We start from the raw sequence: 17,645 nt of genomic DNA, 5'->3' as shown, positions 1-17,645 counted from the left end.
ATTGCACACTGGGAACATTCGTTCAGATGGCCGTGACTCAACATATAACTTCCACATGAAACATATTGATGCATTTAGAGGGCAGCAGCTGGGCCACCTCAAATTCAAAGAAATCCAGCTTCTTGTAAAGGTTTAGACTTGTCTTACTAGATTTTCAAGCAAAATTTTCACAAAATTTAACTTGCAATACGGTTTTAATCCCCCCCCCCAAAAAAAAATCAACGAAATGAATTTGCCCGCAAATTTACAGCAATCACTTATTTCTGAAAATCTAGCCTGATATCTCAGACAATATGAAAAAGGCGATAAATCGTACTTTAAGTTTTCATTAAAACACAATGTTCATGTTGATCAAGATGACGTAGCCAATGAGTTGACCTAATACCAAAGTTTTTGATCCAGACCCAGCAACTTGACAACAACATGACAACAACTCCAAAATAATTTAATCTCATTGAATGAAACTTTCAAGAATGGATTCTAAAGCCAAAATAAGGTCTAAATTAACCTATATAAAAACAATCCACTTTTCATGCTGATTTCAAATATGCAAAAATTCACCAGTCAACCACATTTTAAATTTGCTCACTCCTGGGGTCCTGAAGAAAAAATTTAGGGATTTGATTATTTAACTGGTTTGGCAGTTTACTGCAATATATATATATATATATATATATATATATATATATATATATATATATATATATATATATATATATATATATATATATATATATATATATATATATATATATATATATATATATATATATATATATATATATATATATATATATATATATATATATATATATATATATATTATTTTAAAAAACTACGTTTTCTAAAGAGTTAAAGAGGCTGAGTTACAAGGTCGAACCTTAAAACGTACAGGGATTAGGAGGCACAGTTGGGGCCTGCCACCCTCAAACCCCCGCTTTCGCAGCCTTTAAATAAAAAAAAAAAGTTTTTTTAAACTGAAAGTAAGGAGCGACATTAAAACTTAACACGAACAGAAACTATTCCGTATATGAAAGGGGCTGTGCCCTCCTCAACGCCTCGCTCTTTACGCTAAAGTTTTTATTGTTTAAAAAAAAGAGTTGTGACAAAGTCAAACTTTAGCGTAAAGAGCAAGGCGTTGAGGAGGGCACAGCCCCTTTCATATACGGAATAATTTCTGTTCGTTTTAAGATTTAATGTCGCTCCTTACTTTCAGTTTAAAAAAAGTTTCTTTTTTTATTTAAAGGCTGCGAAAGCGGGGTTTGGGGGCGGCAGCCCCCCAACTGTGCCTCCTAATCCCTGTACGTTTTAAGGTTCGACCTTCTAACTCAGCCTCTTTAGCTCTTTAGAAAACGTAGTTTTTTTTCAAATAATTTCCGCACGTTTTTGCACAGTTTATTACTTATTATTGCTTGACTAACTGTTAGCTGCTAGCCCCCAACTGTGCCATCTAATCCCTGTAACTTTTAAGGGTCGACCTTGTAATTCAGCCTCTTTAACTCTTTAGAAAACGTAATTTTTTTCAAATAATTTAAAAAAGAAACTGAGTTTCTTTTTTAAAAGTTAAGTTCAGTATATAAAAAATTAGCTTTAACGGTGAATCGAACCCGGGATTTCCGACTGACAGTCAATAGTCTCGACCGCTGCACTAAACAGACACAATTATAATTGTTTTTTAGTAAAGTGAATCTATTTTTTAAAGCAAGCAAATCCCCATAAAACTTGATATTTGGTTTTTGGAAAACAGGGAAGGAGTGACCAGATTGAGCTGAAATTTCGAGGATATGCTTCCAAGCCCCAGGAAAAGTTATCCTCTAAATTTCAGCCCGATCAGACAATGTTAAAGGGGGGTTGTGGTGGGAAAAATTAACATGGGCTATTATAGGAAAACGAGGTTTTTCGTAAATGTAAATTCGGGGGATAATTTTTTCGGTCTGAAAATATCAAAAGGCCCTAAAAGGTCAAATTTTGCATCGAATGAGTCCTCATTCACCCGGATCAGTTCCCAACTGTGGCCTGTAGGCGTGGATAACATAAAAAAAAGAGAAATGAATTTTAAGTGGCTATATTTGGTTTTTTGAAAACAAGGAAGGAGTGATCGGATTGAGCTGAAATTTCAAGGACAAGTTCTCGGACCCTAGGAAAGCTTAGCCTCTAAGTTTCAGCTCAATCAGACAACGTTAAAGGGGGGCTGTGGTGGGAGGGTCGAAACTTCTGGCCCAGTTTACCCCATGAAGACAAAGTTGGAGGAGGATGAAATTTTGCACATTTCTTAGTTTGAGCTTGGGCTACAAAATGCGATCACCACTGTCTCTCTGCGGCCTCTAGGACCTGAAATCACTTAACATTGTGGTGGGTCGCCTCTTTATAGAGGCACAAGTGTGCCTCCTTGATAAAGTCGGAGGGGGGTGAAATTTTGCAAGTTTCTTAGTTTGATCTTGGGCTACAAAATGCGATTACCGCTGTCTCTCTGTAACCGCTAGGACTGGAAATTGCTTGCGGACTCTTATAGGAAAGCGAGCCCGTGTTTTCGCGGGCTAGCCGGCTTATAGCGGGTTCTTATAGGTAAACGAGGTTTTTCGTAAATGTAAATTCGGGGGATAATTTTTTCGGTCTGAAAATATCAAAAGGCCCTAACAGGTCGAATTCTGCTTCGAATGAGTCCTCATTCAACCGGATCAGTTGCCAACTGTGGCCTGTAGGCGTGGCTAAGAAAAAAAAGAAAAGAAATGATGATGAATTTTAAGTGGCTATATTTGGTTTTTTGAAAACAGGGAAGGAGTGATCGGATTGAGCTGATGAGCTGATGAGCTGATAATTTCGAGGATAAGCTCCTGGGTCCTAGTAAAGCTTACCCTCTAATTTTAAGCCCAATCGAACAACGTTAATGGGGAGATGTGGTGGGTGGGTCGAAACTTCCGGCCCAGTTTACCCCATGAAGATAATGTCGGAGGAGGATGAAATTTTGCACGTTTCTTAGTTTAAGCTTGGGCTACAAAATTCGATTCCCGCCGTCTCTCGGCGACCTCTAGGACCTGAAATCGCTTAACATTGTGGTGGGTCGCCTCTTTATAGAGGCACAAGTGTGCCTCCTTGATATATATATATATATATATATATATATATATATATATATATATATATATATATATATATATATATATATATATATATCTTATATGTATATATAGACTAATACTTTTGTTCTAAAGGGAATACTAAATAGTGAGTTCGAAGCTTAATGAACCAAAACCAGTTTTGAGCACTTAATGACTTTTGATAATACATGGTCTTAATAAGAATACTCATGTCAAAGTAACTTATTGAATTACATACAAAAAAAAAAAAAAAAAAAAAAAAAAAAAAAAAAAACTAGCTACCTTATATTCATGGAATTTGATTGCTTTTTTGACCGACGCTTTTGGTTTACTGGATTTCTTTTTTTGCTTGTCTTTACCAGGTTCAGACTTTTGAGAAGGTAAAACAGGATAGCTCGGCAAAGGCGGGGGCACCGGTGGCCCTGAAAGACTAGGAGAAATCAAAAGATTACTGCCAATATTCGTCAATCGAGAACCATTCGGGAATAAGCTGGTTAAATCTACATCCGGGAAGATGAGACTCTGATGTGGGGGCGTGGCTGAGCTACTCAATGGGCTTAAGCTACTCAGACTCGGTGAGGGTGGAATGTCGTTTTGAGCGGGCGATGCGGGTACGTCACTGGAATTGTCATCATCTAATGTTATGTACATGGAAGGGTGGGCCGGCGGTTTGGCATGCGCTTCGGAAACAGGCCGAAATGGTACCTGGCCCTCTGTAAGAAAAGAAAATCTTTCAACATACACGTTAAAACTGTTTGTAACATCAGGACAATTTATATAGTACCTGACAATGAATTTTCTGCGAAAGTGAATACAAGTCATGGCCTGTTGGCTCGTCTATAGAACAATGCTAAAAAGTAATCACTCAGATTTTTCTTTTGCACTTATTACCAATATTCGTCGACTTATTGCACTTATTGGCAATATTCTTTCAGTTTTTTTTTTAGTTGAAAAACGTAAAAAACAACAAATTTGCCAACACCTCCCATTTTGAAAAATATAATTTACCCCCCCCCCCCAGACATTGAAAAATACACTCTCCCCCCTCCCATATATGTTCGTGAATTGATACCTCTGGACATAACTTATGCGCCCCAAGAAACCTTTGGCGAAAAATAATTGCTTAGTATCAGAATGACTCTTCCATCTAAGTTCCACTTAATGCTGATTGCAAGATTCACTATAATTGTGAATATCTTGGATGTCGTCTACACCCAATGCAAAAATGCAGTGCAAAGACTACTTGAACAGTATACCTTAACTGTGAATCGCAAATTCATTTAGTGCAATTTTTCAGTTTAAGTTTACTCATTGTCAGTTTCATCCTATGCGCAAGAACGTAATCAATACTTGAATTAATATAAATTCTTAATACTAACTATTGTCAAAGTTAGTATTTCTATGAGCTGCCATGCTTTCGTTTTATCTAAACCTTGAAGATGGCTTGAAGACTTGAAGAAGGGAAAACTAAGGAAAACGATTTTTATTTACCTTTCACGTACATATGCCTGTTTAATCAAAGCTTAATAATACACAAATGGCTAAACTTATGGTCAAAAGTTACTAATATGAAGTTTCAATATAAGCTTTTCCGCGCCTATATGGGGCTGGAAAAATGAGACTATTATCTTAATTAACTAAGGATCTTAGAAAACATCATCAATTTTCCGCTATTCCCCTTATAGCATCTCTTGTATGGGGTTTATGATTGAATATAATTTTAGGGAATATAAAAATAACGTAGGATTTTGTATGATTTAAAAAAATATATATATAGAGTTTAGACTTGAAATCTTTGAGACTTAAATTAAAATAAAAAAAAAAAACAACATCTCTTTGTATTAGCGCGAAAGCACTAAATTGACTGTAAAATTAGCAACAGTCAGAAGTGTTCCCAAAAAATTAAACGTTCATTTACCGTAGCACAAACAAATATTTTTAGAGGACACTATCTGTCGACTAAGCAATTGGCGCACCAAAATCAAAACTAGCATTTTTTTTTTTCGACTAGGTCGACTAAGCAATTGGTGCACCAAAATCAAAACCAGTATTTTTTTTTTGCAATAAATGGCAAATATTATTTTTTTCAGCAACAAGTATATTTTAGCATGGTGCTTTTTAGATGGTCTTCAAAGCAATAGCCACTTAGCAGCTGATAACACTAAAACTTTTTTTTTTCGTATTGCTGATAATATATTAATTCAAAGATACAAATAGTTTGATAGATAGATAATAATTGTCATAAAAGCTTCTTCGGACCATGGCAAAAAAAAAAAAAAAAAATATGGACATAGTATAAACATACCTAGCAATAACAATACCATAGCATAATAATAAAATAACTGTAGCAAAAACAAGAACATGCATGATAAGTCACAAAACACATATTGATAACACAACAAAACACTTACTCGCACACAAAATAATAACAGACAGATAGATAATGCTTTAAAGCCACCTGGGCTTTGGCTACAAAAATAGAAAATAACAAACAAAGAAAACAACTCACACATATTTAACAATTCTTTTAGCCCCCTCCCCTTATATATATATATATATATATATATATATATATATATATATATATATATATATATATATATATATATATACATTACTTATTCCCAATTGAATACATTTTTAAATCTTTTTTGTTGTCCCATAATCTTTTGATTCCGTTAATGAGATCAACCACTCACTTCGTCTCAAACTGCTAGGAAATAACTACTTTCTTAAATCCTCTAATTCAGGACAAAGAACCATGAAGTGAAGCAGATCCTCACCCCAATCTCGACACATAGGGCACGAGTACGGACTATCCATTACCCTTACCCTCCCTAAGTAGTCCGTTTTTTCTCCAAGTGTTAGAAAATTATCCCTCCCTGACATATACCACTTAATTTCTTCACTATTTACACCCATTTTAAGATAAATATCATGTCCTAAGACATCCTTTTACTGCCGGTAAACTCCAACGGACACTTCCTTAACCTTAAACGGAGATTCAACCGAATCTCCTAATCTTCCAACACACCCTTATTAATTCATATTCGTTGCTTTTCTTCGTATAAAATATTTTGCATTTCATTATAAAATATGATCTATATACTCCTCAATTTCTTATAGGAAAATTTTTTTTTGTAGAAACAGAGAGAAAGGAAAAATAGTAGATTAGAAAAATATATGATTAAGAATAATGACTAATTAGCAAAAAATGATTCAGAGGAAAACATTTTCTACCTTTTCAATAAACCTCCATTTTGCACAATAAAAAAAACTCTAATAAATTCAATATTTTCAAGTTTAATCTGACAGACCGTTAGAGTAAACAACATAATTTCCACATGCCATGGATTCTAGTGGAATTTCCAAGGAAAGTATGTAGGTTTCGTCTCGGACTGAAAACACTAATTAAGTAGCTTCCAACAATATCAAAGATTTATTTGTTTGGTTTTTAACTCCTACAAGAAAAAGCCGCTTTGGAAATGTTTCAATTTTCACGTCAGATTTACATTGTTCTGCTGAAACGGTCCAATCTGCAGAAGTATACAAAAAGAACAAAAATGCTTAGGAGCAAAGTCTTCCCCCAAAGCATCAAAAATTTACTTAAACAGAAATATCAAAACTTGATTTATTTATTTAAGCTCTATGCTTGACTGTAATTAAAGGAAAAATAAGAATGAATAAATTTTGAACTTACAGAAAGCATTGAAAAGACACAAATGGGCCAATTATATTATATATTCGGGACGGGGGTCAGTGGCGTGACTCTGTAAGCTCAGCCAGATTCAATCCAATTTTAATTGTGTACCCAGAGAAACCTGGGGGAGGGGTTAGCGGAAAGGGTGTGCGAAATTACAGAATGGCTGGCCCCCAACCCCCATTGCACTTCCTGGCTGAAGGGCCATCAAACGGAGGTCAGCACCGTCGGTAGCGAGTGTAAAGTCTGATGCCGTATATATATATATATATATATATATATATATATATATATATATATATATATATATATATATATATATATATATATATATATATATATATATATATATATATATATATATATATATATATATATATATAAATATATATAAATATATATAAAAATATATATAAATATATAAATATATAAATATATAAATATAATAAAAATATATAAATATATATAAAAATATATATATAATATATATATATATATATATATATATATATATATATATATATATATATATATATATATATATATATATATTAGAGGGAGGTCCCAATTTCCCTTAATCTTTCCTTAAGACATACTACCACCCCATTTGGGGACGACTTGCTTTTCGCTTGGTCCGAGAAGGCTGGCTGACAAGGACGATCTTTGACAATCCGTCGTCCTTCACCTGCAGAACGTGTCCTAGCCATCTCAACCTTTTTTCCCACTATAGCCCTACAAAGAGGGATTGAGTGGCATTTTCCAACAACTTACTTTTTAAGATACGGTCAGTTAGTCAGGTACCCAAAACAACACGCAGACAATTTCTCTGGATAAAATATAGCAAATCCCCCTCTATTTTTCGGAGCGCCCACGCTTCAGAACCGTTCTTGACCATTGTCATCACTGTAGCTTCCAATATTCTAATCATAACTCGCAGACTTATCTTCCTACTCTTCCAAACTTTTTTCAATTGTGAAAAAAAACCGTGGGCCTTGGTTATTCTACGATTGAATCTTCATTACACCCAACGTCTTGACTAATAATACTACCTTGGTAAGTGAAGCTGTCCATATTGCCGATCTTCTCGTTACCCCTTATCACCTCTTCCCCTGCACTTATTCCTAGTCTTAGTGACTTCTTAACATTAATTTTAAAACCTATTTTAACACTAGCTCATACTCCACAAAACTAAGGACTAAAGGGGTTTGATGACTCAGCCTCTTCTCAATTATTAATCTAAGAGTGAAAATTTGGTTGACGCATCCTCTCCCCTTCCTAGAATTACACTGTTCTTCTCTTGAAACTTTACCTACAGCCTCCCTAAGTCTAAAAAACATCATCATACTAAATAATTTGCTTCCTACAGAAACTAAGCTATTGCCTCTATAATTACTACATCCACTCTTATCACCTTTCTTATAGAGTGGTTTAATTAGAGTTTACATAAATTCGCAATGTACTTCCCCTTTTCAAACATCATATTCATAATCTTTAGTAATCTCTAACTTCATATCCATCTTGTTTAAAAAACTCATTTACCACACTAACATCACCTGGGGCCTTATTATTTTTTGTTCCTGTTATTACTGTCGCTAATTCTTCCTAACAAAACAAATCTTCTTTCGCATCGAAGGTGTCGCAAATTTTTTCATTCTTTTCTACATCATTTCTTGCAACTCTGTCACGGTTTAACACATTTTCAAAATGTTCTGCCCATCTCTCTTTAACTCTTTCCTTATCAATAATTGCAGCCCTGTTCCTATTTTTACTGGGACAAGTCTAGATTAACAATCCCCTCTCAATTTATTAACATGCCAGCACAATATTAGTATTATGCGGTCTCGCCGCATCTTCTATATCCTTTCCATGGCCTCCAGTTCATACCTCTATAGTTCATATTTTAATGCTTTCTCCGCTTTATTTACATTCCTCTTATTTTTGTACGATCTATCACTCATATAATTCTTGTACAAGCCCCTCCTTCTCTCTATTAAACATAAAGTATTTTCAATAATATTCTAGCTCCGTTCCTAACGTTCTTCTCAAAGACACCATCAGCAACTTCACAAACTATTTTCCTAAAATTATTCTATCTATATGTTTTCATTAATTACTTTCGATCAAAATTATCCAGCAGGAGGACAATTTGTTCTATTTCAACAAAAATATTTTTTTTTCCTTTCAAAATTTGTTTTGATGGTGTCCATGTCATTTTCTTGAATATTATTTCCCCTCCTAATGGCTAAGCGTCAAATTCATTATAACGTGATTTGGGTAGCTATGTCCTTACTATGTGAATCTGCAAGGGTATATACCTTGAAAATAGATCTTTCTATTGAGTCACTTTTGTCAAGAGTAGGCATAATCATTTTTGTCCAGATAGTAATCATTTTAACAGAATTTAAAAGAGAAGGCGGCAACCTTTCCGTTCTACATTTTTTTTCAGTAAAAAAAAAAAAAAAGTTAAGAGCCTCTTTGGCCAACCCCAATTTTTTGTTGTTGCAGGTCCGAAAGGCACCGCGGCGACTTTTTGTAGCGTGGTTTTTGTACCATAGCAATTTTTTAATCTGATTAAAAAAAAAGTTAATCATAGTTGGACTTCAAAGCCCATGCACTAAACTGATTTCAATGAATAGGTTCTTTAAGAAGAAAAAATTTATAGTCATTTTCACAACCTAAAAATTCCGGTCTTATAGCTTTAAGAGTCACTCTTTATAGTGCTTATCCCACATAATTCTCTAAATGGATATTAAAACAACTTATGACGTCCTTTTGATGTTTCAGCTTCTTATGTAATGCTTATAAGATTATATAAAGTTTCTATCCAACAATGCCCTAATTTAGGGGTATTTTGATTATTAGAAATAATTTCTTGCTTAATTCATCAGAATTCGTAACTGTTGTCCGTTCGCGCAAGTACGGCGTCGGTTCAGGAAAACCGATTTAAAACTCTCCAGAGTCCATTCAAAATGACTTAGTTGGAACAATCAGTAAATACTTTCTATTCTCTAGAGACATGATGGTCTCCCCCATAGCATTTTAAAACGATGGCCATCGTTATGCCCTTTTAACGTTCCAATACGAGATGTAGTTTCAACACGACGGTCTCCCTTCCACTTTAATATGCCACCCATGTCAAAATCATTTTATACCTGTATCCAGTATCCAGGGACCATAGTAAGACTGTATCCAGGGAGGTGGGGGTGTTGGGGCCGTGTTTGACCCCCCTCCCCGAAATTGTTATCCGACTCGTTAGAACGTGACAAAAATACATATAAACAAACTGTTGGTACATTTTTTGTCAACCCTCCACCCACCCCACTCCACCCCCGAAGAAAAATCCTAGATATACCCATGACCTATCCTTTTATCCTTTTTGCATCTGGTTCAATTTTTTTGTAAATACAAACTCCCTTTGCATCGTAACAATGACTTTGACCTCTAACCACCATCCACCAATTAATGTCTTTTCGTTCATAAACTTTAAAAGATTCTTAGTTTTGTGCTTATTGAGGAAACTGAATTTCTGGACGAAAATCCTCAAGAACAAAAAGGTACATTTTAACGCTCATATTCTTCGATTTTTCCAAGGAGGGGCTCTTCAGATTGATTTCTGTTTATCCTAAATATAAGGAGGGACCCCCCCCCCTCTAACTCCCCCCCCAATTTATTACACTGCAGTTCAACTTTTTTTAATGCATAGAAAATTAAAGGGCTGATTTATTGCCATTTGCTTTATACAATTAAAAAGGACTATTCAAAATAAAGATGGGGGCTATCGCCCTCCCCTTTTTAAACAATATTTTCATGACAATATGGCAGTGGGGAGGGGAGGGGGTGCTTATTAAATGAAAAATATAATTTAATACCATAATTTCCTTATAAAAAATAATGAAAAATTAAAAAAACCTTAAATTGATGAATTGGTTCGGATATCATTAAGTTTACACTTGACTAGTAAATTCAAGAAAACATATGGGGGGGGGGGGGATTTTCTACTTTTTTGTAATGAAATACCAAAAAAGGTGTTTTTCAAAACCTGGGAGGGGACTTTTTTTAACAGCTTATTTCTTTTCCTAGACTGAGGCAATTTTTACACAAATGGGCCAAATGTCGCTGCCAATGCATCAACTTGACTAGTCATGATCCCAATAAAATTACCATTATTAAGACTACATCAAAATTAGTAGACATTAGCACAAACACCCTGAAAATCGGTCATACATCACGAGAGTACATGAATAAATAACAAAGAAAAATAAAAGTTCCACAAACCTTTCACGGCACGTTCGAGGCTTTCATCGGTGTGTAATATATTCTTTCGAATCAATTCAAGGGGCCCAGGTCTCTGGGATAGTTGGTCATTTAATATATCAACAAGCTTGGCTCTCTTTAGTAATCGTTGCTTCTCTGCTAGCGATGGGGCCACTTTCCCTGTGTCTAAAACAAAAGATAATGATAAATCATTTTTACAATACAACAGCTTTGGCATAAAAAAAACAAGCACACTCCTTTTTTTTCTCATTTTGAAGCGCTTGAAATTTTACTTTACTTTTATTTCAGTACCACTATAGACGTAAACTTTTTTGTCTATTCAACCCTATTTGACTATAGTTTCAGGGTCAAACTCAATTAACTTCAAGTTGGAGTCAGAAGACATGGAATCAAAGGAAAAGCAAGAGCAATCGAAAAGGCCAAGAAGGTCACACCTAGAGAGCCAGGGGTCATCAATACATTACTGAATTTCATTTGCAAACGGAATTTTGAGCACCTCATTTTTATCCAACACACTAATCGATCAGCTACGGTTAACAACCTTTTTCGAATAATTTATGTCTTTTGCTTAACAAATTCACATGAACATAGTTGCAACTGGAAGGATGTCAATTACACCCAGGCAAAAATACTGCTTTGCACTTGAGGTTCCCCAATAGTTGCTATCATCCTATGAAATAAATGCGCCTTTGCAAATGCAATCCCTGCATAAAACTTATTATATAATTTTTCTCCTTTCTCTCTTATTTAAAAAAAATGTCAATTACGCACTTGTAATTTGGGATATTTATTAATTGGGTATTTGCAAATTCAAATTAAACTTAAAATCCTTGAACGTCCTACAAACTGGCAATTAAACAAGAATATTGCAACAAGACATGAAGTTAGAGTATGTAAAACAAGACTTGGCTCGCTAACATTCCCTTCCCTTTTTTCAAATGGAATTTGATTTGGATAACTATTGTACATCTCAGTCAGTAACAGCATTTAGCATAGAGACAAGAACTTGAGCTTATTTTTAAAACTGTCAAGTTAATTGAAAAAAAAAAGCTGAAATTTATATACCGTGCGAAAAATGCAAGTTTTTCTGTCGATATATTCTATTCACTAACGCAGATTTCGAAATCCAAGGGAGTAAGGTTCGAGACGTGAATGAAGACTTGGAAAATATCCAAATTTTGACTGAAATATGTCCAAATAAATTCATCTCTTTATTGCAAGTTTGTAACTGTTTATACACGCATGTGACGCACAAATACACATACGATCACTTGCAATAATGCATTCCATAGCTAAAATAACGATGCATATACTTTCATTAGGGCTACATACACAGTAACTATGTTTCGGAATCAAAAACAAAACGCAAGAAATATATTTTATGCATTATGTGAATGAAAACTAAACTTTCAAACTACTTGCTCAAATACTTCGTGTTGAGATTGCGGCACTTATTGACCCCCTCTTAAGAAAATGTTGTCCTTGAGGCATCAACAACTCGCCCACGCCTGTCTGTGGTTCCAAATTATTGTCATTGCACTCTATTGCAAATCAAATCTTCAGGTTTCTTTTTATTTTTTTTTTTATGTTTCAAATTTTCTCTAAGAAACCACCATTCGTCGACATCTACCAAAAGCACAATTACAATCATCATATTTTATAGCGAGATCTTCAACTACACTGCCCAATAAAACAAAAGAATAATAATAATAATAAAAATCGCAAAATACAAACGAAAAACAGCCAAAACATCGCGGTACAACAATTATATATGTGTTAAGCAGGGGTACACCCAGAAATTAAGAAAGGACATCCCCTTTACCTTTTTTTTCAAAGCCTATGTTACTTTCCAAATAGATTTAACATACAGAAAGGGATATAATCCTAACCTCACTGAAAAAAAGAATAAAAAGCTTCTTTTATCTTCAAGTTTATGTTTTTACACTAATTCTTCTCTATCTGGTGCCACTAAGATGCTAGAAAGAGCTTTGACCTGTTTTCAAAACCTGTTATTTTCCAAATAGATATAGCATAAAGAAGGGGAAATGACCCAACTCCGCCGAAAAGAATAAAAAATCTAATTTCTTTTACCTTCAAGTATATGCTTTCTGACAAGTTCTTCTCTATCGGGTCTCTGTTGGATTTTGTGCTTAAGAACGTCACCAGTTTTGGCTCTTTCTAATTTCTTTTGCTGCTCATGAAATTGTGCGGAGGATTTCAGTGCTGTACAAATAAAAGGCAATGAGAAAACTCATTTATTTATACGAACCCAAAGGATATGAGTTTCAAACATAAATAGCAAACAAAAAAAACTTGACTTCACATTTCACCTGTGTAAGGATAAGAACTTACTGCTCAGGGCGCCTGTAAGATTACTATAAAGGAGGATTCACACCCCCAAAAATGTCTAAATCCAGAATTTTTCTATTTAAACAGGATCAGAGGCCGACTCTCTAAAGTTTTAAATGTACCGTGACTTCCAACTCCGACTCTAAAGCCCAAACTCGACTTGAAAGCAGTCTTTCTAAAACCAGCTCTTAGTTAAGGGAAAGGGCGTAATTTTGTTATGGGGCAGGGGGGGGGGCGGGCTGCCCCTCCCATACCTTGGTTTTTCCCTACTCCCAGACCCAAGTTTGCCTTCCCCTAGCTGAAACTTAGTTTCTAAAAAATCTTGTCAAAACTAAGGTAAGCCTGCATAATTTAAGCATCAACAGAAACAGAAACGGATAAATAAAGTATCTTTATAGTACTATATAGTACTTTCATGGCAGCAAATGGCTCATTTTTCAATTTTTACTGTCATTTTCGCTTTATGAAAATTGGCTCACCCTTGCCCCCCCCCCCCTAGGATTTGGACGAAATTATACCACTAGTTTTGTGTTTCTTGTAACGATAGTGATGCAACCAAAGAGCCTATGGCACATCTGGACTTTCAACGAGTTTCGTCTTGAAGTTTCAAAGACCATTTCTGGGACATTTATTTTTGTTAAGAATACGCTATTCAGACGATTAACGATCAATCGACGATCAAGTCTTTCAGTAATAGCAGCTCAACTGTGTCAAGCAGGGTTTAGAGAAAAAGCTGGCAGAGAAGGAAAAACAGGGAGTGTCTGATGATAAGGAAAACGATTTTTTTTTTTTTTTGTTAAAACTATTCTAGCATCGATGACGTAGTTTTCCAAATAAAGCAGTTACACCAAGTTAACAAAAAATTAGAGGGCTAAATTATTTCCGCTTCTACAATTTTTTTTTTCGCTTTTACAATTTATTTTTAAATTATTTTTCGCTTTTACGATTTTATTTTACAGGGAAGTGAGGGGTGCTCATTAAAACACGAAATAAATAAAGCGATTTTATACACAAATCATGGAAACGAACTCCTTTAAAAATATTCTTAAATATTACACAATAACAATAAATGAAGAGTCAAATTATAAAATCATTCTTTAGTCTGAGTTAGTTAATACATTTTATTATTGTATCTCAACAGTCACTACAGTTTTTACAGTTTGAAAGAAAAGGATGTCGAATTTTTCAAAAACTTTGGTTTTTGCTTGTATAGCCAATTCCCGTATTTTAAAAAATACAGAGTGGTCCAAATAAGATGAAAGAATTAAAAATATTCATAACTATTCTGTCTTTAGTCATTTCTGCTTTTTTCTTTAGCAGGGTTTCACTTTTAGATATACGACAGTTAAAAAACGACGCACTACAGTATCAAATTTATAAGAAAAAATCCCTGCTGAAAGGTCTATTATACAACACAACGAAAATACCATCGTCAATATAATATACTTGGCAACTTACTTTGCGACGCCAGGGTTTTTGTACAATAAAACTAGGACACGCATATCTTTGTTATGTGTGGTCATTCATCGAGTACGCATGTCCGGCCTGGGGCCCCACAAGTGCACAACAGAAAATATGTCAGTAATGACATTGAAACAGTGCAGAAACGTGCTACAAAAATCATACTCGGTGCAAATTATGCATCTTATGAGTCCGACATCGAGTCCCTAAAAATACCCTCCGTCCGCGAGCGCAGATACAAACTTGTCCTCCTTGGACACTCATTACTCACAAGTCAGAAGCGCCTCCTTGCATAAAGCGTCTGCCTACCAAAAGCAAGAATAAAATCGAACCGTTGAGGTTGTCCCCTTGTAATTGTAAGTTAATGTCATTTTTTTTGTTTTTTTTATGCCCCTTCAATGTTTTTCTTCCTCAGAACGGTAGATCAGCATTAAAAAGACTTTTCGTTCAAGATTTTGTTTCCTAGATATTGACATGCAAGATATAACCAGGCGATACTTTATATGTAGTATTAACAGGAGAGAGCTTGGGGCAAGAATAAAATCGAACCGTTGAGGTTGTCCCCTTCTTTCAGAGATAATTTTAATCTTTAATTTTGAATATTTTTCGTAATCCCGGTAAAACATTCGTAAAATTTTTCTCAATTTACAAAGATCAGCCTGTGCGTTCTTTGCAGCTTGTGTAAACTGCAAAAATATTCATGGTATCCGAGCACTAGTTTGAATATTTCAAAGTTAAGTTAATAACTAAGTTAATGTCATTATTTTTTTTTATGCCCCTTCAATGTTTTTCTTCCTCAGAACGGTAGATCAGCATTAAAAAGACCTTTCGTTCAAGATTTTGTTTCCTAGATATTGACATGCAAGATATAGCCAGGCGATACTTTATATAAAATCGAACCATTGAGGTTGTCCCCTTGAAATTGTAAGTTAATGTCATTATTTTTTTTAAATCTATCAAATTTGTGATGTCTATTTGATTTATATTGACATCTGAAGGTCTATAATATGTCCTTTCCCATCTGCCGTTATTAAAAACTAAGTATATGCTCATGGGCGTAGCCCCGGCATTTTCATTGGTGGGTGGGGGGGGGCAGGAGGGGTCCACATTCTGAGATTCAAGGGATATGGGGTATGTAATAACTTTTTCTCAAAATTATTGGGGGGGGGGGGAGAGGCAAATTCATTCAAAGCACTGTATATAAATAATATATAGTAGAAGCACAACTCACTAATATTTGGCTACTACAGTCTTGGCGCGTATAAAAGCTCCGCCCATATTCTCACACGTTTTTGGCAGAAACTTTCTCAAAATGTCTTTGAAACCAACTCGAGACTTTGCAACCTACTTGTAATTACTAAAAACATATAATAATAACATTACACTACTAATTACCAATTTTTATATATGTATTGGAATAAATTAATTTAAAATTAGATTCTTTAAAATTTAGTGTTGCAAAAGTGAAGCGAAGTTTCGCGTTCAAGAGAAATCTGACTTGTCTACCCGTGAAAAAATCTAATGTCGCTTATGTTTAAACGTTCTCCGGAGCATTTGCATCTCGGTCCGGCTTTGTATAATGGTGTGACAGGGAATGATTCTATTGTATATATCTATCTACTGTGATTCAAAGTGACAGCATTTTTAGAAACTTAGTCTTCCGTTTTAAGGAGCAGGTATCAGTGGCAGATCTTATGGGGATACCTGAAGAGGTTTTAATTCCGGCCTAGGCCGGAACTAAATTACGCTATATGTCAACAAAGAAAAGAAAATTGACAACTTGAATAAATCACTGATGCTGAAACAAAAAACTTGGACCCAGAGACCATGCAACCAGTAATGGTAAATCTTTCTGGAAGAGCCATGTAGGTAGACAAGTTTCATGAACCAGAACCATGCAATGCTTTGGACGACGAAATTGGACCTGTTCCACTCTGAACCGCCTCCTTCCCTCCATTGACTTTTTAGCTGAAAGGTAGGCATGTAGCATCGTGTTTAAGCCAGAATCTTGCAGGGATTTTCTCTCTGTACGAAAAAATGAAGAGACTGGGTCCAGCACCTCTCTGACTTGTCAGCAAGAAAATTAAAACCATTTAGAAGATATAAGGTTTGATACTAGATTGGAAGTAATTTGCACGAATACATAATTTGAAATACAAAAAAGGTACGGTGCTTTTTTCTCTCTTTATTTTGACGACTAATAACATAAATATTAATAAAGTTTAAAAGAAGGACTTACAAGGCATTATTCCTTGGTCAACCAGTTGAGATATCGGTCGCCTCATCATCAGTTTCACCTTCAGAGCTAAAAATAAACATTATACAGAATAAAAGAAAAGTATTATATAGGTTTTAAACTAGTTTTGGCAAGAGGCACGACTAAATTTTTTTAGACGCCGGAGGCATATGTGTTTACGAATTAACATATCTTCTAAACATGTCTATGGCGCATAATACAGCTTTTATGATCAGTTTGAAAATGATAGCAGAAAAGAACAGAAATACATCATACAGAAGGAGACATTGGTCTAAGCACGCAGGGAGGGGGGGGCATCAATTCCCAAATAAAATAAAAAAAATATGAGACATAAGAATCAAGGACATTATTCGGACCATCCTTGCAAAATAGAGGGGGGTCTCCCTCTGTGTATAAAGTGGCCCAAACAATAACAATTAAAATATTCAAGTTTTGATCGATCCCATGACTGAAACTCAAATTGTTAGTGAGAAATTCCAGTGCCAAGTGCCTGAAATCTATCTTT

The 17,645-nt window shown here is 34.8% G+C and overlaps 1 protein-coding gene across 2 annotated transcripts in view; it reads right to left on the bottom strand.

Moving 5' to 3' along the window:
* Positions 1 to 17,645, bottom strand: part of LOC148942163 (uncharacterized) — a 228,966-nt gene that overhangs the window by 34,998 nt on the left and 176,323 nt on the right. For both annotated transcript variants that reach the window (XM_089102911.1, XM_089102910.1), the window contains 4 exons: positions 17,123 to 17,188; positions 13,165 to 13,296; positions 11,074 to 11,238; positions 3,381 to 3,811 (listed from right to left, as the gene is read on the bottom strand). In XM_089102911.1, coding sequence (XP_088959037.1) covers positions 3,381 to 3,811; positions 11,074 to 11,238; positions 13,165 to 13,296; positions 17,123 to 17,188 — 794 coding nt within the window. The remainder of the gene's footprint in view (positions 1 to 3,380; positions 3,812 to 11,073; positions 11,239 to 13,164; positions 13,297 to 17,122; positions 17,189 to 17,645) is intronic.

The sequence above is a fragment of the Artemia sp. Qi Xiang Cuo genome, chromosome 17, assembly GCF_049724085.1.
Source record: "Artemia sp. Qi Xiang Cuo chromosome 17, ASM4972408v1, whole genome shotgun sequence".
Lineage (NCBI taxonomy): Eukaryota > Metazoa > Arthropoda > Branchiopoda > Anostraca > Artemiidae > Artemia > Artemia sp. Qi Xiang Cuo.
The sequence above is the reverse complement of the archived record's forward strand: the minus strand, read 5'-3'. Positions and strand labels throughout refer to the sequence as shown.